Here is a 25825-nt window from a genome sequence, read left to right as displayed (position 1 = left end):
ACTAATTTTTTTAAATAGATAAGATCTATTACCTATCTAGTGCTTCCTCTGTGCCACATACTTGTTAAGCACAGTGACCTGATAACCTACGAGGTTGCGCTGACCTTATGCTAGATGATGAAACAGACTCAGACAAGTTAAGCAATGCGCTCACAGTCACAGATTTACGTAGCTAGTAAGAGGGCAGGTCCAGAATTTGCCACAATCTGCTTACTCCAGAGCTAGAGAGGTTTTTTTTTTTTTTTTTTTTTTTTTTTTTAAGATTTTATGTATTTATTTGAGACAAAGAGCACACATGCATGGACAAGCAGTGGGAGGGGCAGAGGGAGAGGAGAAGCTGAATCCCGACTGAACAGGGAGTCCGACGCAGCATCTGAGGACCCTGAGATGATGGCCTGAGCTGAAGGCAGTTGCTTAACCCACAGAGCCACCCAAGTACCCCTCCAGAGCTAGAGCCTTTAACAACTTGAATCATTTATGATAGTTTATGATCAGTTAAGTTTTTATCTGCCCAGAATCAAAGAGTCTTTTTCTTTATGCCGTTATCTTCTGGCCACCTGGTCATTCATCATTGAAGACTTTAGCACCAGGCACAGGGTCTCCCTTTCCGCTCTCAGAGCTCCTACTATCTTGCATAAGTTTTATGGTGTTCGGATAATGGCTCCTTGACCTTCACAGGTGCAATCATCTATTTACCCCCTTCACATCAGCCATCTGCTTGTACACTAACATCCTTTATTATGTTTTGAAACTGTTGTGCCCCTGGAGTGACCTATTGGAGGAGCAGCTTAAATCAGTTGGCCATCTCCTTTCTTTTCAACCTGCTCACTATTCTCTCTGGATGTTTGGCCCATTGCCCCACCATTTTTCCAGCAGCTGCTTCTCTTGCCCAAACTAAAAATCATCTTTTTACATGTTATCCAAACAGCATCACGGTCTGCTTTCTTTCACCTGATTGTTGTCACACACCTCACAACAGGTATATTCCCAGCCAGAATCCTACCCCTCCTCTTCTCACTGGCTAAGTCAAACCTCTACACTTTTCAAATTTCCCACTTCTCTTCTCTTCTTCCCCCTTTGGTGGATGAGCTCTTCTTTTATTTCACAAACAGAATATACAAGCCTGTCTCTCCCTGGGTCAGATCCTTCCTCCTTCCCTCCTAAGGTAACAGAGGAAGAATCTGATTCTTTTTTTTTTTTTTTTTAAAGATATTTATTTATTTATCAGAGAGAGAGAGAGGGAGAGAGAGCAAGCACAGGCAGACAGAATGGCAGGCAGAGGCAGAGGGAGAAGCAGGCTCCTTGCTAAGCAAGGAGCCCGATATGGGACTCGATCCCAGGATGCTGGGATCATGACCTGAGCCGAAGGCAGCTGCTTAACCAACTGAGCCACCCAGGCGTCGCAAGAATCTGATTCTTAAAACTAATCATTCATGAGGGGCATCTGGGTGACTCTCTCAGTTAAGCACCCGACTCTTGATTTCAGCTCAGCTCATGATCTCAGGGTCGTGAGATCAAGTCCAATGTCAAACTCTGCGCTGAGTGTGGAGCCTGCTGAAGATTTCCTCTCACTCTGCCCCTCCCCACCCCCCACACTCTCTCCTACTCTCTTAAAAAAAAGTAACTCACCCATTTGTACCTTGAGTCCCACATCCTCTGCCTTCTCAAGGACTTTACTATTATTATCCTTTCTCTTCTGTATCTATAGTCTCTCCCTCCCTTCTGGGTCTTTCCCATTGGCATTTACATGGGCGGTGTCTTCATTTTCCCCAACAGCATCCTTCAAGCCACTCTTCTCTTGCTTGCTTCACACACAGGCGCTGCCTTTACTTGTGTTAGTTTCACTTTGCATTCACTTCTTAACATATTATAACTTGGCTTCTGTTCCTACTGCTCACCAAATTCAGTAGACATGTGTTGATTCTATCTTGACTTTTAAGTAGTGCTTGATCTCTCCACCATGCTCGTCTCTTGGCGTCCATGATGCTGCAGTCTGCTGATTTTTTTTTTCTTACCTCTCTTTAAATTTTTTTTTAAGATTTTGTTTATTTATTTGACAAAGAGAATGAGCACTGGGAGGGGCAAAGGGAGAGGGAGAAGCAGGCTCCCCACTGAGCAGGGACACCCCTCCCCACCGTACCCCATCCCCCTCCCTGGCCAGGATCATGACCTGAGTCAAAGTCAGACATTTAACTGGCTGAGACACCCAGACACTCCTCTCTATGTCTTTTGTTCTTTTGTCATCTTAGCTTGTGAGGTTAAGGTTCTTTAACCCAGGACTCAGTAATGGAGTGGACGTTTTCATACTTTCTTTTCTTTTTTTTTTTAAATTGTGTTAGGTTAGTCACCATATAGTACATCATTAGTTTTTGATGTAGTATTCCATGATTTATTGTTTGCATATAATATCCAGCATTCCATGCAAACTGTGGCCTCCTTAATACTCACCACCAGGCTCACCCATCCCCCTACCCCTCCCTTCTAATACTCTTGCTTGTTTCCTGGAGTCGGGTCTCTCATAGTTCATCTCCCACTCCGATTTCTCCCCCTTCACTTTTCCTCTTCTCCTAATGTCCTGCATGCTATTCTTTATGCTCCACAAATAAGTGAAACCATATGATAATCGACTTTCTCTGTTTGACTTATTTCACTCAGCATAATCTCCTTTCACATAGACATTTCCAAATTCATGCAAGACTTTTCCCGTTTCAGTTTCATTCCACACAGTTTTAGTATCTTCTATCCATTTGCAGCGGTTTCCTTTACCAATTTGTAGTTACTTTTGTTCCTCCATTGAGGACGTTGGCATGTAACTGCTTCTACTTCTCTCACTTGTGCTCTCATCATTCTTTTATTTGGGTAACCTTAATAATGACTCCTTGGCCTGATGTTCTTTGACCTTTTCAGTTCCAAAAGCCTTCACTCCTGCCCTAATAAATTATACTTGTGAACACGGACCTTGGGTTTATCACCTGGGTGGACTTCCACCTAAGAAGCTATAAACTCAAAGGTGTCACTCTTCAACATTTCAGCCTCAATATTTGATTCCTTTTATCTTTGTTATCCTTTTTTGGACTTTGTGTACTTACTTACTCTTGCTTTTGTAATAAAGCACCATGAATTTAGTGTCTTCAAACGACACAAATTTATTACCTTATAGTTCTGGGATCTGAAGTCTCACTGGGCTAAAATCAAGGTGTCAACAGAGCAGGATCCCTTCTGGAGACTCAAGATAAAATGTTTCCTTCCCCCCCTCTCAATTTCTAGAGACGGCCTGCCCTCCTAGACTTAAGGCCTCTTCCTGCATCCCTTCAACCTCTTCAGTCATCATTTTTCCTGCTGAGTCTGAACCCCACCCCACCCCCCACTCCCTCTTATAAGTATCCTTGTTTTTACATTTGGTCCACGTGGATAATACAGGATCTATAATACAGGCCCTATCTCAAGATCCTTAATATCTGTAAAGTCCTTTTTACCATGTAAGGAAACATTCACAGTTTCCTGGGATTAGCATATGGACCTGTGTACGGAGCAGGGGCATTATAGTGCCTACCACACCTGGCCAAGGCTTTGTTCTCTCAGCCATTCTGTATTGTTGGTCCCCTTGCTCCATTTCTGCTCTCCTGAAAGCCATTCTATCCTTGGTAGCCACATAAAATCTCCTCAGTTCCTGCCTTTCTTTTGTATTTAGTTGGGAAGTTTAGAGTAAAACCCAGAGTCATTCCTCTGGCTGGAAAGGCCCTGTGTAATCTGTCCTCTGGCTCGTCTCTGATCTCATTGCAGACAAACCTCCTGTACTCTGTCCTTGCCACAGTGATGATTCTGTTTGGTCCTTGAGATACACAGAGCTTTTGTTCACCACAGGACCTTTGCATTTGCCTTTCCTGCCTGAAATGTTCTGTCTCCAGATCATCAAGAAACTAACTATATCCTTCCTGTCATTGAGGTCTTAGCTCAAATGTTGTCTTCTCAGACAGGAAGTCCCTAACCAGGCAGGCTAAGCCAGCTGACTCTGCTGTCATTGTGGTCTAAGCTCTATGAGGGAGGGAGTTTTTATATGTTTTCTTTACTAGGTATTTACATACTGAGTGAATATTGAATACATCAATCCCCCCTTTTTCTATTTGCATTTGAGTGTATACTCTATGAGGACGGGTAGCTTGTCTTTTTCACTGTTGTTGCCACTACCTAGAACCAAACATGAGCCTTACTAGTTTCTTAAATAATCTTTCGAACGTTGAATGAATGAATAAATTAATGGATTCATTGACTTCTTTCTCCAACCCAGGCACCATGGTAAGTCAAGTTAACCATCAAGCCTACTGAATATTACCTAAACCACTTGCCTTTATGTATCATCCTTCCTTCTACATAGTTCTAGGTGCAGGCCTCCTATCTTTCTTATCAATATCTAGCCAAACATCTTACATTTCCTTATATTTGAAGGGCTCTGATTATAATTAGTTTAAGCCTCTGTCTGACATTTTACCTGATGTGTCACAACATTGTTTTCGTTTCCTTCACTGTAAACTAATGAACAGTCTTATTAATTTTTACATTTCCTAAACCCATAACAGTACTTGCTTATATTATATTGTGTGCCTAATTAAAGTTTATTTCTCACTTTCATTCTTACAACCACCATGTGAGGCTTGCTGCCTATATGAATATTTTCCTCATTTTATAAATGTAGATACTGAGGTATTGTTAAGAGATTATTTTCCCCAAACTTCCCTTCCTATTAAGTGATAGAACTAGACATTTCACTGAGGCCTTTGTGCTACTTAGTCTTATGTTACTACTTTCCTCAAATCTTATTACTTTGTCTCCAGAAATCAGTCTTGCCTCCTGTCACAAGTAAACATGAGGTTCTGAGCTCTGTCTGCTTTGTCCTTGTTCTTGGAAACGTGTTTGTATCTGTGCCTACTCTTAGCTTGTTCCTTCTAGCTTGAGATGAAGCTTAAGTTTTGCCTATTTGAGAACCATTCTCCCTTTACCAAGTTTTATTGTGAAGACTTTCAGACATATGGAAAAGTAGAACAATAAAAGTCATGCTCATATACCCATTGTTTGTATCTAACAACTGTTAACATTTTGCCTCCGATTTCACCTGAAATTATAGATTTTGTGATGTTTCTTGCAAAGCTGCCTGTTGACACACCTCAAAATTTTTCCTACATGACATTTTCTTATAAAACATAACATAGTGTTCAATTTAATAAAGTGAGGACTAATTCCTTAATATTATGTAATGTCCAGTTCACGTTCACATATTTCCTGTTATCTCTGAAAAGAAATGTCTTTTACAATTGATTTGTTTGAAAGAGGATCTAGTCAGTGACATCACTTAGATATTGTGTTTTCCAAGTCTAGAAGCTTTCTTGTTCAAAATGACTGAAATGATATACTGTTGAATGACTGAAATGACTATACATGCTGAAAAGACTATACTGTTTGTCCTATAGAATGCTTCATCTTCTAGACTCTTTTTATTGCTTTCTTATGGCATCATTTCACTTGTTCTTCTATGGCTTACATTTTTAATATTCTGAAAATTATAAATACATTCACATTACATATTTTGCGGTAAGAAGATTGTGTGGGGGATGCTGTGTGCTTCATGTCTCATATCTGGAAATATCAAATGTCAGAATATTTGACTTCTCCACAATACTAAATTTGATCACTTGGTTAAGGTGATGACATATTGAACCCTTCCATTGTGAAAGGACTTGTACCCCCTTGAAGCTGAGTGGTGCTGGGGCATCATGGGGATATCTTGTTTACCCATTAGATATAAGATCCACTAATGATCCATCTACTCAGGTTCTTGAAACATTTTTTTTCTTTGTTCTGTAGGATGTTGCCCAATTCAGTTTCCTTCCTGTTTGTTTACCAGTCACCACTGTGCCTGATGTACCTGTAAACATGTGTGAGACTTCATTAACTAGTCTGTCCTCGATGTTGCTTCCCTGTCAGGTGTCCGTTCTCTTGCTTTTCCTTTTGCCCCAGTCAACATGCTGTCTTGATTACTTCATTTTCAAATTATTCTTGATCCCAGTCACTCTTTCTCTCTTCCTGGATGATCTTATCCAACTCACATGACTTCTGCTATATACGTCAGTATCATGAAACTGCGTTCCAAACTCAGAATTCCTTCCATGAGCATTCTCGGATAGCATTTCCAGGATGAGCCATCATCCTGGAAATCAAATAGCACAAAAAGAAATTTCCTGTGTCCCTTCCCTCCAACTCTTGTCTCCTCTGGTTTGCCCTCACTCCGTGAAGGGTGCTTCTTGGCCAGTCAGCTTTTTATTACTGCTTCTACACCACATACCCCCATCTTCTCTGAGCATACTGCTCTGCTGCCTGTTCTTTTTGGCTGGAACGCCTTCTTTCTTGCTTCTGAACACATGCCAAACTTTCAAGCCTGGGAAGATGAAAAACCTCCTCTGTGGGGCTTTTCCACAAAGGAGGAAATGACCATTTGCTCTTTTTTATGTCTGCTTTACTGCATACACTACGCTGTCTTAGCGTGCAGTATATAGATTGCATATACTTCTTTGCTTGGCCTTCCTTCTCCTTTTTAAGCACTTTGACGGCAAGACTTACACCTTTGGTGTTTATCTGTCTTTTCTTAGTCATTGGGTAGGCATTGAGTAAATATTTATATTAGTGGCCTGCTTGTTTTTATTATGGTCAGTGACTAGTTTTGGTAGTAAAAGATCCTATGGGAGTGGTGATGAGAGAAATCTTTGTATATCAACTATTTTCTCTTCCTCTACTAAGGAACATGATATTTTATCCACTTTAAAGGAGTCTCTAAGAGAAAATAAATGGCTTCTGTCCATCTCTTTCTCCTTATTTATGTTTTTTAAAAAATATTTTATTTATTTATTTGAGAGAAAGAGAGTGAGAGAGAGCATGAGAGGGGAGAAGGTCAAAAGGAGAAGCAGACTCCACATGAAGCTGGGAGCCCGATGTGGGACTCGATCCCAGGACTCTGGGATCATGACCTGAGCTGAAGGCAGTCAGTCGCCTAAACAAGGCGCCCCTTATTTATGTTTTTTTTTGAAGAGATGGATGAATGCTTAGTTAAGACAAAGTAAATAATGACAAAATTTAGCTTGTGTTTCAATAAAATATGAAAGAAGTGCCAAAAACCACATTTTCCCTGTTTTAGTTTATAAAGAAGAGGATGTTATTGATTATGGATATGTCATTAACTCAAATTTGAGCTTGCTTTTCTAAGAGCTAGAAATTTTTTTAAAATATTTATTTATTTAAGAGATAGAAAGAGAGAGGCTTTTGTGCTCTGCTCCTGTCGGGGTAGAGGATGAGAATCTTCACGCAATGCCGGGCTCAATCTCGAAACCCATGAGATCACGACCTGATCTGAAACCAAGGGTCAGATGGTTAACTGACTGAGTCACCCAGGTGCCCCTAGAAAAAGTTTGAATGCAAAGACCTAAGTATATATTAGATATTTTTCTTCCACCAAACTTGAATTTTTGCTAATTTTAAAAAAATATTTATTTATTTGAAAGAGAGAGAAAATATGTGGGAGAGGCAGAGGGAGAGAATCTTCAAACAGACTCCACACTGAGCACAGAGTCTGACACAGGGCTTGATCTCACGACCCTGAGATCATGATCTGAGCCAAAACCAAAAGTTGAACACTTAACCAATCCACCTAGGCACCCTGAATTTTTGCTAATTTTAAAGCTCAGCTTTACCAATGCTTTCCTACTTCATGAGCTGCCAGTCACTACTGCCAAGAACTGTTCTGCTTTTTATTTCTCCACTTGTCAATTCTGTACGTATTCCTAGTTGTTACTACTATTAGTTCCTTTTTAGCTAACTTTAAGATTGGTTTCTGTCTCCTTGTCTCAAATCTTTCTGCTGATGTGTCTTTTATGTTGCCTGATCTTGATCTTTGTTTTGGTTTAGGTTCCCTGCCTAGACCTATGATTCTTTTTTTATCCACTCTCCTCCCTAGATTACAAACCTGCTGACTCTACCTCATGCAACCACAGGACAATCCCCTGCATTGGGGTTTATCCACAAACCCTCACAGAATGCTTCATCTGTCTGTTTTCTTTCATTTGGTTGTCTTTCAGTCCTTAACTAGTTCCTTGAATAATATGGCAGAAGTATTGATTTCTTCTCAAGTGGACTGCCACAGAGCCTTGAGCCCATTCCCATTACTGTCTGTTCTCATCACTTTCTGGATCTAGAGAAGCTGTCTTTACTTTTGACCTGCCTATGATTAAAGAGATTATGTACATCTACATTGGTCAGGCATTATGGCTATATTCTACCTTTTAAGGAAATCTCTTTTGGGGAAGCATGCATATAATGGATTCTTCCTTTCTCCTTCCTTCTTACTATTGAGGCCTGATTGCATTCAGATAATTTTACCTTCATGCTAATTTCATTATGTGGCAGATCTTTTACTCAAGCAATTTTCCAAAGCAGCAAAATACTTCCTTAGTGGTGGCCTCAGAGGGGACTTTGACAGTAAAGATTTTTCTTGGTTAAAAAAAAATTGAGATGAAAAGTGGTTTCTACCCTTGGAAATCAGAAGAACAAATACATACTTTTATAGTTGTACCTTTAAAGAATTTTACAATTTTCCAGAATGTCCGATCCCTTTCGTCAAACCTCATATATAAGAAAAGAAGACAAACTGAGTCCAATATGAATAAGTAGGTCAGAACTCAGTATAAGAGTCAAATGCCCATTTAGAATTAGGCTATCATAATTGTTTAGGTTGGACCAGGATGGTAGTAGTAGTAGTAGAAATGAGATTGTTAGGATTGTTAGAAATGAGAAATGTTAGGATTTTGGATGTATTTGGAAAGTAGAGCAAACTATCCATAAAACTGTGCTAATTAAGTGGGTAGGAGAAGAATAAATGAAACAAGATGGGATTGGGAGGGAGACAAACCATAAGTGACTCTTGATCTCACAAAACAAACTGAGGGTTGCTGGGGGGAGGGGGTTTGGGAGAAGGGGGTGGGATTATGGACATTGGGGAGGGTATGTGCTTTGGTGAATGCTGTGAAGTGTGTAAACCTGGTGATTCACAGACCTGTACCCCTGGGGATAAAAATATATGTTTATAAAAAATAAAAATTATTTAAAAAAAAAAACTGTGCTAATTTTTCCTCTTCTTTACATTTCTTTTTTTTTTTTTTTTCAGTTTCGCTACTCAAATTGGCTTGATAAGTTGTATATGCTGGTGGGGACAATGGCTGCCATCATCCATGGAGCTGCACTCCCCCTCATGATGCTGGTGTTTGGAAACATGACAGATAGCTTTGCAAATGCAGGAATTGCAGGAAACGTAACTTTCATAAACACAACTAATGGAAGTAAGTATTATTTGCAGCACTGATTTTATTGGAAACTTAAAAACCTGTCACCTAAAAGCAATGTTTAGCTCTTAGTAAATATACTAGTGGGTTTACCTGTGTGGAAGTTGAAGGGATCTGGCCTACAGTTCCTATTGGTAGTTGGTACCAATTGGTAATTGGTAGTTTGAGAAGATAATATTCACAAGCATCAGAATCCACTTTGGAAGTGCTGGCAGAGATATGTAGAAAAAGATAGCTCTGTTAAGTCAGAAAAATCCCAGGAAGTTTCAGGAAGAGGTAAAAAAACAAAACAAAACAAAAAAACCCACCTAATCTAGACATCAAATGATAAGTAGGAATCAGTCATGAGATTCTTTGACATGATAGATATGGGTGTCAGAGATAGGAGTCCAGGATGATTCTAAAATGTGTAGCCTGAGAAGCAGAATAGACTGTATCTGGATGCAGTTACTATCAAGAAAGACCAAAAAAAAAAAAAAAAAAAAAAAAAGACAGTAGGTTTGGGCAGTAAATACCAGAAACTTAACTTTGGGTATTGTCACAGGTTGGGCTCCTTGGAGAAATATGGCCAAGAGAAGTTGTGTGTGTGTGTGTGTGTGTGTGTGTGTGTATTAGGATGGAAGAAATAATAGCTTGTGTGTGTGTTAGGATGGAAGAAATAATAGCTTATTTGTATGCTAGTAGAAATGATCCAAAAGATAGAGAAGAAAAATGATGCTTTGAGAGTGAGGGAAGAGAGTTGTTTGCATGATGTCCTTGACAAAGGATGGAATATAATGCCCCAAAGGAATACTTGCTTTAGGTAGAAGCACAGATAAACTTATCCACTGTAATGGGTGGAAATGGAGAACATGTGAGTGCCAGCGCCCAAAGCTGGCTTAAGGAGGAGGTGAGAATTTGTGGAAGTTTTCTTGGGATTACTTCAATTTTCTCAGTGAAGTGAGAAGTAAGACACATGGCTGATAAAGGAAGGAGATCTAAAACAGTCTTCCAGGGCGCCTGGGTGGCTCAGTGGGTTAAGCCGCTGCCTTCGGCTCAGGTCATGATCTCAGGGTCCTGGGATCGAGTCCCGCATCGGGCTCTCTGCTCAGCAGGGAGCCTGCTTCCCTCTCTCTCTCTCTGCCTGCCTCTCCATCTACTTGTGATTTCTCTCTGTCAAATAAATAAATAAAATCTTTAAAAAAAATAAAAAAAATAAAAAAATAAAACAGTCTTCCAGGAGAGCAGGAAAGAGACTGAACCATTGAAAAGATTTGGGAGCCATACACACTCTCACATTCACAGTTGACCGAGGAGGAACTGGTTGATATCTCTGAGCAATCAAGTCACCTTTGGTCAAGCCTAGATTGATTAAAACTCAGCTTCCCAAAGACTTACAACCTGGTGTGCGCTCAAGTGGTAGAGCTTTTGAAAATGTCTGTTTGAGAATACATTTGACAATACATGGATATTCACATAGCTTTTTCAATTTTTAGTCTCTGATGAATGTTATGAATCTTTTCCCCCAAAATGTGCGTATAAATATTCATACTGATTTGGGGTATTTATAGATTATTTGATACCTGTCAGTGGTCCTAGGAACCCCATTTTTGTAATTCTGAAGAATGCATTGTTTACCTTGAGGCTGGCTTACTTGAGTTCTGTGAATGCAGATAGGAGTTGGGCCAGAAAATTTTAAAGTATGTTTGAGCTATGTAAAATTCCTGTGAGTTTATTATGTCCTTTTATGGTATCCAGAAGGAGCTGCCAGAAGATCCATCTTGGAATTGGCCCCTTTCTTTTATACCATTCACCCAAAGGAAGTTCACAGCGCTAGGCTTATTGGTTCCTCTGCATGCTGTATCTGGCAATATTCTTTGGAGTTAGTTTTCCTAACACATTACAGTGGAAGAATCAACTCTTTAGTACTCTGGTAGCCCAGTAGATCTTATGTGTACATCTGTGCCCATTCATTTTGGTTTAAGATTTTATTTTATTTTTTGAGAGAGAGAGAGAGCATACAAGAGGAGGGTAGAGGGAGAAGCAAATTCCCCGCTGAACAGCGAGCCCAATGTGGGACTTGATCCCAGGACCCTGAGATCATAACCTGAGCTGAAGGCAGACGCTTAACCCACTGAGCCATCCAGATGCCCCCATCTGTGCCCATGCTGATTCTCAACTACTGTAATGTCCAGTGGCCTTTTTTTAGAAACTGCATTAAGATTTTTAAAAAAGATTTTATTTATTTATTTGAGACACACAGAAAGATCACAAGTAGGCAGAGAGGCAGGCAGAGAGAGGGGAGGAAGAAGGCTCCCCACTGAGCTGAGAGTCTGATGTGGGACTCGATCCCAGGACCCTGAAACCATGACCCAAGCCAAAGGCAGAGGCTTTAACCCACTGAGCCACCAAGATTTTTATACACTATATTTTCATTACCCAGATATTATCTCTTACTTTATGAAAAAACAGTAGATTTCTTTAAGTGGGAGTACTAATCATGACTATGTCTACCTCCTGCAGATATGATGAGATGGACAGTAATCAGACTCATTTATCTAATAAGCATGAATGAGTTCCCAGACAGTGGTCCAGGTGCAGAGACTAGCTCCCTGAGAGGCCTGTGTGTTTGTCTACTGATCAGTCTCCCAGACTGGAGAATGACTGCATGGGCTGGTCACAGCAGGCTCCTTCATAGATGCCTGCAATACGTGTTTTCCAGCTGGGGTTGTAGTTGACATTGCATTCCTCGCCTGTACTCCTCCTTTAGCTCACTCTTCTAATCTTGGGAAAGCTTTGAACTGTGCTTCTATCAGGCTTTTAGGAGAAACCATATTCAATGTTAGAAGCAGGCTCTGGAGTTGGACTGCCTGGCCACAGCCTCCCTACCTTCACCATTTTTTAGTTTTGAGCTTTGGGGGATTTCTTCATATTCTAATTTCCTTGTCTATAAAAATGTTGACTTTTTAATGTTCTTTTACGTAGAACATATTCTATGTAGAACATATTTCATGGAGTGGTTGTGAAAATTAAATGGATTAGTCATTTAAGGCTCAAAGAACAGGGCCTAGTTTATAAAAAGCACTCAGTAAATGGTCATTACCATGGTCATGTCATTAGTAAACTCATGCTTCCATGTTCTTCACAGAAAACCTACATAACTTGGAATGATGATATGGTTTTTTATATCATTTCATCTTTACAGAACTCTATGACACTTATTTTTATATTGTTTAAAGCTTGAGACATATCTAGAGTTACTCAGTCCTTGTTATAGATGTGGATAATTGTACATTTCAGCAGCATTTCCTTAGTAACTGTGAACCACTAGCCATGCCTGAGAAGGCAAGGTCCTCAAACGATGGCCCAGGGGTCAAATCTGGACTGTTGCCTAATTTTTTTTTAAAGATTTTATTTATTTATTTGACAGATAGAGATCACAAGTAGGCAGAGGCAGGCAGAGAGAGAGGAAGGGAAGCAGGCTCCCCACTGAGCAGAGAGCCTGATGCGGGGCTTGATCCCAGGACCCTGAGATCATGACCTGAGCCGAAGACAGAGGCTTTAACCCACTGAGCCACCCAGGCACCCCTGTTGACTAATTTTGTACTGCTTGTGAGCTAAAGGATGGTTTTCTATTTTTAAATCATTGGGGGAAAAAAAGAAAAGAAGAACAATATTTTTTTTTTTAATATTTTATTTATTTATTTGACAGAAATCACAAGTAGGTGGAGAGGCAGGCAGAGAGAGAGAGAGAGAGCAGGAAGCAGGCTCCCCGCTGAGCAGAGAGCCCGATGCGGGGCTCGATCCCAGAACTCTGGGATCATGACCTGAGCCGAAGGCAGAGGATTTAACCCGCTGAGCCACCCAGGCGCCCCAGAAGAACAATATTTTTTGACACAGGATAATTATATAAAATTGAAATTTCAGTATCTGCAAATAAAATTTTAATGGAATACAGCTATGCCCATTCATTTGCATATTTTTGGTGGCTTTTTTGACACTCCTCTGTGCAGTAGAATTATTGTGACAGAGACCATATGGTCTCCAAAGCCTAAAGTATTTACCTTCTGACTCTTTCCGGTAAAGGATCACCAGTCCCTGAGGTCGGGCACTGAATGGGGGGGTTATTATCTTCAATTCTTCAACCTGTAAATTTGTGCTAAACTGTTCCACATGCCAGGCACAGTACATGTCCTAAGTATTCATTCCCACCCTCCAAGAGACTTAGTGGAGTGGGAGGAATGAATACATGAACCCACGAATGTGGGTATTAGTGCTGTGATACAGAGATGCACAAAATACCTGGGAAAGGAGAAGGGCACCTGACTCCATATATAAGAATCATAGGAGGGGTCCAAGAGGACGTGATAACCAGATTTGATCAGCATCATACCTCTCTCCTGCACAAAATAAACATGTTCTATGTAACAAGTGAAATTCCTCTAAAATAAATATTGAGGAAGAAATAAGTTAATATCCTTCTCTCAGCACCACCCCTTATTGCCACTACCCTGCTATATATCCTTCCGTGTGTTTCCAGAAGCAGTGTGCAATCTCTACTGCAATTTTTAGTCAGGGACACTCAGTTCCCTGTCGCTCACCTGCTTGTCTGCAGATTGCCATTTCCAGATAACAAATCATTTGTGGGGACAGCCTCAAAGGCTTTGATGCTGGGCCTAGAGATGAGAGCAAATGAGCTCCCTGATGTTTCTGGAGGCAGAGCCAGTCTACTGGACTCCCAGGACCCTGACACTCTGACCTTTCTTCTTTTGCCCTCCCACTGTAATACCTATTACCTCTCCATGGGAGTAGACTAAGGACCAGAACCTCCTTTCTGGACAAGAAGTATTCCTTATGTAGAGGAGACTTGGATTTGCTAAGGCTTTTAAAGCCTGAGAGTTTTACAGTAAACATTGGGTTTAACCAGACAGCTCTTAAAACTTAAAGTGAGCAGATCCCTCTATGCTGCTACAGTAAACCCCTGCAAGAGGTCTTTCTTTTCTGCCGATGTCTTGTCCTGATAATTAGACATGGGCCTTTCTTTGTCCTGCTCTTTTTGTTGTGGACCTGATTTCTTGACACCCTACTCCCATCTGTCTTTATCTTGTTTTTAGAATTTTCCTTTGCCTGAAAATCTCTGATGATTCAGGCCTGGGGAACTCTCTGGTCTTGTTATACAACTTTGCTGAACAAAAATTAACCACCGCTGAATTTCTGTCATATTCCGTGAATTCTCATCTTCCTCGGGAGACTTTAAACTTTCTGGAAATGCACAGATAAAGACGATTGTGATTTTAGACATGTGTTGAAGGTGACAGGTTGGGTACAACTGTAAATGACAGCCAGGCAGTTGAAGAAATAAGACTGAATCTTGGCTTTCAGAAAAAGACTAGAGAGTGGACAATATTTGAGTGGAAGGGATGTTAAACCTCCTGGGATAGGATGTAGAGAAACGTAGAAAGAGTGAGAGCCTTGAGCCTTGAGAAAAGACTCCATCGTTTACAATAACTAAAACTAACGTTTACTGAGCATTTAAGATTTGTGGGCGCTCTTCTTAGTACATTACATGTATGGACTCCTTCATTCTTGACAGATTAGGAAAGGGGTCCAGAGGGTTGAGTAAATTTAAATTGCCTCTGGTCATAGAGATGGTAATAAGGATTCGAGCCCAGGCAGTCTGGTCCCAAGCCCATGCACTGGAGGAGACAGAGGGACACGCAGAAAGGAGAATGCTAAAGATAACACGCTGATCCAGAAATTAAGGGATACGGAGGGTGTTTTGCATGCCTTGTGGTGGTTGTCAGCCCTAGGTACTCGTTCAATACACACTTGATTACTTATTGTCTCTAATGCTTCAATTTATGATACACCCACCCTGATGGCTTTTTTCTTTCTCCATAACTATATTAGGGTTGGTTCTATTTTGTTTCCTCCACACTGGTAGCCAAGGAATGGAGAAAATGTAAGTCACTCAAAATCTAGTATAGTTTCATAATTCAGACAAGAAGGGGAAATGTGGAAAGAGCTTACTTTCATATTTATCATTTCCATTCCCTTGCTATAAAACTTGTGAGGAACATGAAAACTATCTGTAAAATTATCCTCACAACATCATCTGTATTTTGCTGCTTTAACTATGAGTGAATAAATCATGTACAGACCTTGAGTGTGTGTTTCAAGACTTTGACGTACACAAAACATTGCCCCGTGTGCCCTCAAGGCCAGCATTTTGTATGCTCCAAAGTAGAATGATATAGATAATATTTGAATTCTAAGTATTTTGTAAAAATTTCCATAATGGCTCTATTTTCTTGCATTTGCTCAAGGCTTTCCTCTGCCCCTAACCATTTCACTAGAAAAATTCTTAGAGCTCAATTTCTAGAAAATTGAGTATCCAATATTGACAACATATTTGGAAGTATACTTTCAGCATGGCATTTTTTGAAGTTTGTATTAATGTTAAAGATATGGCTAGTATGGGGCACCCGGGGTGGGTCAGTGGGTTAAAGCCTCTGCCTTCGGCTCAGGTCATGATCCCAGCATCCTGGGATCGAGCCCCGCATCAGGCTTTCCCCGCATCTGGCTTTCTGCTCGGCAGCGAGCCTGCTTCCCTTCCTCTCTCTCTGCCTACTTGTGATTTCTGTCTGTCAAATAAATAAATAAAATCTTAAAAAAAAAAAAAAAGATATGGCTAGTATTTCTAGAATAGTAGTAGAATATAGCCAGATTTTTTGTGTGTGTGTGATTATTAGGAGAATGCTTTTCAAGCCAAAATGTAGATTAGCTACCATATCATCTCTCCAATTTATAGTAAAGACAACATTAAAAAAGATATGTAGATGATATTTGACCTATTTCTGATCCTTAAAAAATGGAATGAACCTAATGAAAGATTGAATCATGGAATTTCATAGGCAAAAAGAGGCCTAGAACTTGGCCCAAATCCATAATTTATTAATCTATTAATCATAATTTATTTAATCTATAGAAGGCAAGAGCAAGGAAGTTGAAGCCATGTAAATACAATGGAATTGCTTGCTAGTTTTCAGAGCTACCTTTTAGTCTAATATTTTGTCAACTCTACTATTAGTGGTTTCAAACTCTGCTGAAAATTGTGGTATACAAATTTTCACTTGGTGTTTTCTCTACGAAGACATCCTGTACATTTGCTTATAGGTATGTCAGGCAAGGCAGCCATGAGATGTAGCTCTTCAGGCCAGGGATGTGAAGAAAGCACACCTGAGGAGAGTGTGGCTCCCGGAGTCACCTGTCCCCTGCACTAAGCCCAGCCTCACTGAGCAGCAGGCTCTAGCCTGGGCCAGTGATGGAGGGACTGATCATCTAGGTAAAAGGCCCCAATTCCGCTTGCATGTGGTTGATGGAGCTTCCTGCACAGGAAGACTGGAAGGACTGGGATCCTAGTGTTCTTGAGCTAGAATGCCCCTTGTGGCTCATCTCATCACACTGCCCCCCATCACCAGAGTATATAATGTCTCTCATGGAACGTCATCTTCATGGAGAGCCTTCCTTGGTTGAAAGAGGTGGGAGGGAGCTCAGAGCCAGGATCTCTGCTAATTGTCTGCTCTGCTACCACCCGCCACAGCGCTGAGCTCACTCCACATAGAGCCCACCAGAAATATCTCTGGCTGCAACCTGTGCACGGAGCCATGCTCGTCGCCGCCGATGTGACTCTAACTTCCTAACTCCACTTTGCCCAGCTGTATCCAGTTCTTCACAAGCTGTCGCTGTGAGCTTTTACAAACCCAAGTCAGGTCACAGCTCTCCCAGTGGTTTTCTGTTGCATGGAATAAATAGAAACTCCTTTCACTGGCCAGTATGGCTCACATGACCTTACCCCCTCCTGCCCATCAGTCTCGTTGCTTACCCCACCCGCAGCAGCCTTCTCTCCGTTCTCTGAGTGTTCCCTTTTTCTTCTTGGCTTGGGGTGTTGCAGAAACTGCCCATCTCTCTGTAAGGGCTTCTTAACTTTCACTTCTCCCTCAGAAAGACCTTTTGTCTCTAACTCACCTGAAAGTCACTATAGCATTACTGCTTATCTCAACAAGATTTATTACTTAAAAATTATCTTGTGGATTTATTGGATTACTTGTTTATTACTTCTTGTCAAGTGGGAAGAAAGGCATCGGGGGCAGGGAGAGAGGAAGTTCCTGGGAAAAACTATCTTAGAAATTTCAGCATTGGAGGTTTGGGCCTGAAAGTAAAAGCATTTCCTGTTTGTGCAGAAGTCCAATACGATTAGAACAAAATGGATTTCTCATGCTAGGTTGTGTCTCTGGTGTCTGAAATAGTGCCTCACATGAAAGCTCTGTGGCAGATGGGTTCTAAAAATCACTCTTATAATACACTCTCCTTTTCCCTTAGGAAAATTGCAAAACGTATTTATGTCTCATACTTTTATTCATACTGTTCTTAAGTGTTCAGTAGGTAAAATTAGGAAACATACTGAGATATTTGTGTCAGATAAAAATGCAATGTAGTGTGATCCTTAAATAGCATAGAGTCTTTGGTCTTGGTGATGGGCACTACTCCGTTGTGGTTTCTTTGAAGTCTTGCTTGGGTAGTAAGGTACTGGTTTAGTCTATCTTTTTAATCTTATATGAAGCACTTACATACAAAATAGAATGATTGGATGGAATATTTTGTGCAGTCATCTGCATGTGTGGTGGCTTTGTGAAACCACTTGTAAACCTTTGGAACAAGCTAGGTTACAGCAGGTAGAGCAGGGTACTGAGGAGACAAAGAAGACTAAGGGAGTCCATTTATGCAGGGGCCATGCCAGTGGGCATGAGAAGCAGAGATAGATATCGATCCCCATAGTTCTAGCATTGACTTAGTCAATTGAGTCATGTGTCGGTTACTCTGGAGTTCTCTGACAAGGTGAGTCACTCTACTAGGGGTAAGCCATTTGAGACGCGGTCTTACTTGAACATATTCATGGAGAAGGAATCGTTATCAGAAGGGGAAAAATGTGGTAAAAGGCATTACTGGTAGAGAAAGGAGAATGAATAGAAGCTTGGAGAAAGAAAGTTGTCATCACTTCTCTGCTGAATCTCAGGGTGTGAAAAATATTCTTCTGTCTAAAAGGGTGGAGCTCAGCCTAATGACATTTAATCAAAATACTTTGTCATGGTCTGTGTACTCTCCAGTACCCAAGGACAAATGCTTCAGGAACAGAGAAACCAAGAAAAACCTCGGACATTATTATTATTTTTTTTTAATGCTGCAACAAACCTCCCTCCAGACAGAGACTGTACAGTGCCCTAGTGCTGAAACGAGAAAGGTGTGGGGGTAAAGAAAATGTTTGGAAGATCATTCATTGACCTTTCAAAAATGTTATCCTGTCAGATATATTGTGACAAGGTTGAAAAGGTGCTAATATGACATGTTATGGATCTTGGACTTTATTTTTGATGCAGTGACTGTCATTGAAGGCTATTCATGGAAGATACACACACACACACATACATTGTGTGTGTGTGTGTGTGTGTGTGTATTTGACAGAGCGAGAGCATGGGGGGGGAGGTAGGGACAGAGGGAGGGAGAGCATCTCAAGTACACTCCACACCCCATTGTGGAGCCTAATGCAGTGCTCAGCCCCACAACCCTGAGATCATGACCTGAGCCCAAATCAAGAGTCAGACACTTAACCAACTGAGCCACCCAGGTGCCCCAGCATGGTTATATTGTTGTTGGCAAAAATAAAATCTGATGACAATGTGAAGACCTGATTGAGTAGAAAAACAAGTTAGGATCTCTCATTAGAGGAGAGGAATGGGCTGACGGGTCCTGAACCAGAGCGCCGACCTTGAGGAAGGAGAGGATTTGAATAGCTCCAGTCCAGATTTGGGAATCCCTATAGCTGTGGAAGTGGTTGGAGTCACCCTGGGAGTGTACGTGGAGGCCTGGGAAACACCGGCTTGTAGGGAGAGAGAGAACATGAGATATCAGTGAATGACACTAAAAGGCATCACAGTCATGGAGGAACGAGGAGAAGGAGGTTCTGGAAGCCAGAGGAGGAGAACGTGGTCAAGAGTCTGAGCAAGTATTTTATTAAAACAAAAGGTGCACTTAAATCTTAGGCTTTCCGGTACTCATTATTTGGTTGATATTGTTAGGCATGTACACACACACACACACACACACACAAACACACACGTTATATAGAGAGTTTCTGGCTTTTCCTACTTAAAAACAGTATTAATTTTTGGATACTATTTAAGCATTCTTCCTTATAACTATTGGATTGGGCGTAACCTTTAAGATCTATACAAGTAAAAAGTAATTGGACTGTATGATCTCTCAGGTCATTTCAGCTTGAAAGTTTTGATTCTGTGAGGCATGTGGGTGGCTCAGTCACTTGAGCATCTGGCTCTTGGTTTTGGCTTGGGTCATGATCTCAGGGTTGTGGGATCCAGCCTCGTGTCAGGCTCTGCACTCAGTGGGGTGTCCACTTGAAGATTCTCTCCCTCTGCCCATCCCTCCACTTATGCACATGCTTACTTTCTCTCTCCAAAATAAATCTTTTTAAAGTTTTGACTTTGTGAAGGCATGCCTAACTAAGGATGAGCGTTTTGTGAGAAGCTCATAGAGGCAGGGAAAATCTCTGGGCCAGAGCACTTTTAATTAATAAGATTTGATTGGAGGAAAAGAAAAGTTGGTTGGAGGGAGTCCAGAGAATGTAATGTTGTTATTTCATTGGTCAGTAGCAATTATCTCTGTCAGATGATTTGAATGCCTCATTGTTATTCTGACTGGCACAGTTTGATACAATTGAAGCACAAGTAGAAGGCACTTGCTGAAGTTAGAGTCTGATGACTACATTTCTGTATGTATATACATACACATATACATATATTCATATATGAGAGATACATATTTACATACATATATTTATTTTATGATATACATACACGTGTGTGAGTGTATGTATGTGTTGTACAAAAACATGAAGGAGTCAATTTTGACCTTTAACATAATTTCTTGCTTTTCGAGCAGTCTAAAGTGACTATGGACCTAGAAGCCCCCATTTGTTTAAATTCTCTTTGCTCCTTACCTCTAGAATTGAGAAAACTGGTAGCAGCAATGAACAGACAGATTTAGAGTTAGATTTGAAAGTTTGTCTTGCTTTGGTATTAATACATGCTAGCAACAATGAATACCAATTAGAAGCATTTCTGGGCTAGATGGAAAAGATTGAAAATCCCTAATGAGAGATCTTCTAAGACTCCTGTCTTAGAAGATATTATGTGGAGATCTTTTTCGCATGTGGAGAAAAATCCTTACCCAGCTAGCTATTTAATATTTTGTCCTTGAAAATACAGAGCAGAAGCAATCTCATAGCTGATTTTAAAAATCCATCTGGTTACATGTTTTCTTGCCTTACCGAAGGCAATACAGAGCAAAAAGCGTTCTGGGCTATGTGCTTTGAGCTGTCGTCTCTGCATCTTTCTATTACTTTCTTACTTTCTGTATTACCCCTAAATGTAAATTCCCCGGGGTTCTGCTAATCTTGCATGATGAGCTTGGTGGTGCTTATTCCATAAACTTTTGTGTTTTATATTTTTTAAATAAAAATAAAAGCTGGAAAAATGCAGTGCTAGATTTAAATGCTAAGTGCTTTAATGTTGAGTATGCAGTGGTATTTAATTATCAGGATAGAGGTCCTAGAAAAGAGTTTCTCTCTGTCATCTCAGAGTAGTATTTCATAAAATATTTTAATTCATGGATGCCAGTATTCCAGCTGATACACTGCTTCTTAATAAATGTGGTTTTCTTCTTGCAAATAAATGTCACTGAATTAAGTCTGTGTGTGGTTGCACATGGCCAGCAGTGAAGAATTTGAATGGATGCCATAAGGCTTCCACATAGTTAGAGCATCAGTTTAACCTATTTTTGTGTAAATTATTAAGTGACACAAGTTTGAGTCATTTTTACATGCTTATTTTTAATGGAGAACAAAGAGACATAATGGTATATGTTTGTTTTGTGGTGATCTAGGTAATCCAAATGAACCACCTTTCGTCAACATTCTGGAGGAGGAAATGACCACGTAATTAGACATTTTCCTTATTATTGTTAAGCTTTTCTGTATCCAACTTAGCATTGTATTTTTGTAGCATAAAATTTTACCTTATTATAATAAAGAGTTAGACTTTTAAGAATAATACCATTGTTAGTTTTCTAGGAGGATACAATGTAAATTTTTTTTTTACTTTTTAAGAAATGAATTTGCAGTATGAGCTGTAGTCAAGGTTAAGCCTACATTAGATATATATATATGCATTGTAAGTATAGAATATCATAACAGGTAAATTAAAGGAGTTCAAAGTGGCTTTTAAAAAATGTAATTAAATTAAGCATCACATGTTTACAATGACTTTGTAATTATTAGCTTGCTTCCTGGGTTCTTTTAGTCAAGATATGATGAGATCAATCAACATAATTTTTTCTTTAACACAGCATCAGATTCTAAACAATGAAATAAAACATCCCAGAATAAATATAGTCCCTCTGACCTTCATTCACCCTGGGAAGCTTTTGTTAATGATTTATGTATCTCGAAGTTTGTTCCCCAAAACAGCTTATAAGAAATGTCCAAAGGTACTAGTTGGTTAATCAGAAAGTAGTGATTTCACATTATCCTGTAAATGATCTGTTAGATTTGAAGAAAATAGAGATTCTTGATCATATTTTGAAAGATGAGAAGAAAATATTCCTATGGAGAGGCATTTTTTTATATTGAGATGGAAATGTCTTGTGATACTCTTACAAATACTTAACTGTATTTTGTTTGAATTAATGTGGACTGATGGTTTAGAATACATTAACTCCTTAAGCATTCTGCTTGCTAAGTGGGGTTTTTTTTTTTTTTTGAGCCATTTCTTTCTATGTTGCTTAACACTTGGATAATAATTAATTATTGAGTTGTCTATTAACTATAATTTAGTATTCTCATTACCTCATCCCAGATAAATACATTGTAATCACAAGGGATAACCTCGGGGAGATGTGTTTACCAAGATGCCTGCTGGTTGAACACCCTGTTGCGAATAGTAATCTCCGTGATTATGTTGTTACATAATCATTTTTATAACTTCTGTGTGGCTCATACCAGACTTTTTATTGGAGGGTGGCAAGTAATGAACTTGTAAAGATAGGAATATTGGAATCCCATATTTCATTTCAGAATATTTGTCTTTAACCTAAAAATGAACTCATTTAGTAAGGTGCAAGACTTGTTTGCTTTTTTTAAAAACATAAAGATTCCAAGCAAATAAACATAAGTTCACCATTTCTAGATGATCAAGGGTCTAGTTTAGAACATGGTCGAATTTTTTATTGTTTGAGTTTAAACTGGGAAGCGTGGTACTTGATTCATTAAGCATTTTATGGTAACTCACAAAGGCTAGTTGGAAAGATGATGTAAAAATACTTTTTATTTGACTTATGTGTTCTGCCAGAAGGCCAAGGGACCATTTCCATCTCTGGGCTCCACTTTCTGACAGGTTCTGTCACTTCTTTCTATTCTCCAATGTGCAGAAACACCTCAAAGAGCTCATCAACCCATCCCGAGGCAATCTAAGTAGACAGGAATACAGCAGTAGGTCTTACTCAATGCTCTGATGCTTCAAGGCATCGCACGAGCCTTTCCTAGTAACTGGCATATCCTCTGAAGCTTACTGGGTGCCCAGCACTGGCTGAAGTGCATGGCAGGCACTGCTGCCTTCCTACTTTTATCTGCGTTTCACTGCAGATAAGAAATTAAAAGACTGAGCTTTAGGAAGGTCAAGCCACTTGCCCGGGATGATACAGCAGCAAAGTGAAGAGCTGGGGTTTGAGCCAAAGCAGAAGCCACAACCCCACTCTATTGGTGTAGATGCAGTTGGAGGCCACCCACCAATACTGCCTGTCACCATCCCTTCTAATTTAAGGGTGGAAAGGCAGCTAGGTGACTGAAAATATATGTACAAGTGGTCTGTGGGGACAGCCATGGCGATCAGAAAACTGTGTCTGTGGAGAGTTCTCGTTGTTTTGCAGGTATGCCTATTATTACAGTGGGATCGGGGCTGGAGTGCTGGTGGCTGCTTACATCCAGGTGTCCTTCTGGTGCCTAGCTGCTGGAAGACAGATACTCAGGATTAGGAAACAGTTTTTTCATGCTATCATGCGACAGGAGATTGGCTGGTTTGATGTGCATGACGTGGGGGAGCTTAACACCCGGCTCACGGAGTAAGTACCTGCTCTTACATTTAACTCAGACACGGTTCTTATTCCTTCTTAAATGAAAAGAGAGGTTGTCAGATCTGTTCAGAGATATCAGTGCATAACTCAGAAGTCATTATGAGACCGAATTCCTTCTGAGCAGCAACCATGCCTTATACATTCTTTGGTCCCTACCACCCTGGCAGGGCATGAAGGCATTTGCATGACTAGCAACGAATGAGGGAGACCTGCCAGACTCAGAGTCATCTGAGAGCAGTGCAGGAGAGCAACAACATGATGTTTTCTGAGGAAGTTTCTGAGCAAAATCCTGGATGGAAACCAATTGCCCCACACTCAGAACGTAACAGCGAAATGGATTCAGTTCTAATCCGCAATTCTCATGTTTACTTCTAACACTATTCTTTTAGTGATGTCTCCAAAATCAACGAAGGAATTGGTGACAAAATTGGAATGTTCTTTCAGTCAATAGCAACGTTTTTCATCGGTTTTATAGTGGGATTTACACGTGGTTGGAAGCTAACCCTTGTGATCTTGGCCATCAGTCCTGTTCTTGGACTGTCAGCTGCTATCTGGGCAAAGGTGAGTAAAGCATGTAAATCCAGATTTTATACGGTCCCCACTACACCTTCCCCCATGGTGGAAGGCTGTTTTTATATCATATGGTGACCCAGACTATATAATTGACACTTGGTTTTATTTTATTTATTTATTTATTTTTAATTTAAGTTCAAATTAGTTAATATATAGTGTAGTATTGGTTTCGGGAGTAGAATTTTTTCAGTTATTCCATAAGTGGCCTTATTAATGTCCATCACCCATTTAGTGCATCCCTCCCTCCCTCCAGCAACTCTCAATTTGTTCTCTACAGTTAAGTCCCTTATGATTTGTCTCCCTCTTTGTTTTTATTTTATTTTTCCTTCCCTTCCCCTATATTCATTTATTTTGTTTCTTAAATTCCATATGTGAGTGAAATTATATGATATTTGTCCTTGACTGACTTATTTCTCTTAGCATAATACACTCTAGCTCTATCCATGTCATTGCAGATGGCAAGATTTTGTTCTTTTTGGTGGTTGAGTAATATTCCAGTGTGTGTATAGATGTTTACACTCTCTCACACAGAAACACACCAGTTCTTTATCCATTCATCAGTAGATGGATGTTTGGGCTTTTTATAATTAGGCTGTTGTTGGTAGTGCTGCTGTGAACACTGGGGTGCACATGCCCCCTTCGAATCAGTATTTTTGTACCCTTCAGGTACCTATTTAGTAGTGCAGTTGCTGGATCATGGGATAGTACTGTTTTTAACTTTTTGAGGAACCACCACACTGTTTTCCAGAGTGGTTGAACCAGTTTGCACTCCCACCAACAGCTCAAAAGTGTTCTCCTTTCTCTGCATCCTTGCCAATGTCTATTGTTTCCCGAGTTGTTAATTTTAGCCATTCTGACCAATAGTATCTCATTGTGGTTTTGGACTTGTATTTCCCTAATGATGAGTGATGCTGAGTATTTTTTCATTTGTCTTTTAGCCACTTGTATGTCTTCTTCGGAAAAATACCTTTCATGTCTTTTGTCCTCTTCTTAGCTGGATTATTTATTTTTTGGTTGTTCATTTTCACAAGCTTTTTATAGATTTGGATACTAGCCCTTTATCTGATATGTTATTTGTAAATGTCTTCTCCCATTCCAGAGGGTCCCTTTTAGTTTTGTTGGGTTTTTTTCCTTCACTGTGCAAAAGCTTTTTATCTTGATGAAGTCCCAGTACTTCATTTTTGCTTTTGTTTCCCTTGCCTCCAGAGACATGTCTAATACGAAGTTGCTGCAGCCAAGGTCAGTTTGCTGCCTGTGTTCTCCTTGAGGATTTGGAAGGATTCCTGTCTCACATTTGGGTCTTTCATCCATTTTGAGTCTATTTTTGTGTGTGACATAGGGAAATGGTCCAGTTTCATTCATCTGCACATGGCTGTCCAATTTTCCTAACACTGTTTGTTAAAGAGACATTTTTTTTTTCCATTGGATAGTCTTTCCTGCTTTGTTGAGGATTACTTGACCATAGAGTTGAGGGTCCATTTCTGGAGTCTCTGTTATGTTCCATTGATCTATGTGTCTGATCTTGTGCCAGGGCCATGTTGTCTTGATGATTACAGCTTTGTAAAGAGCTTGAAGCCTGGGATTGTAATGCTTCCTGCTTTTCTTTTCTTTTTCAACATTCCTTTGCCCAC

At 40.1% G+C, this 25825-nt stretch overlaps 1 protein-coding gene across 1 annotated transcript in view; it reads left to right on the top strand.

Annotated features, from left to right (window-relative positions):
• The window catches only part of ABCB1 (ATP binding cassette subfamily B member 1), a 104176-nt gene that overhangs the window by 9457 nt on the left and 68894 nt on the right, over positions 1-25825 (top strand). Inside the window, exons 4-7 of the mRNA XM_059171010.1 lie at positions 9206-9377; positions 21378-21429; positions 23418-23609; positions 24011-24182. Of these exons, the coding sequence (XP_059026993.1) occupies positions 9206-9377; positions 21378-21429; positions 23418-23609; positions 24011-24182 (588 nt within the window). The remainder of the gene's footprint in view (positions 1-9205; positions 9378-21377; positions 21430-23417; positions 23610-24010; positions 24183-25825) is intronic.

This window comes from Mustela lutreola, chromosome 4 (assembly GCF_030435805.1).
Source record: "Mustela lutreola isolate mMusLut2 chromosome 4, mMusLut2.pri, whole genome shotgun sequence".
Taxonomy (NCBI): Eukaryota; Metazoa; Chordata; class Mammalia; order Carnivora; family Mustelidae; genus Mustela; species Mustela lutreola.
Note: the sequence above shows the minus strand (reverse complement) of the source record. Positions and strands in the feature narration are given on the sequence as shown.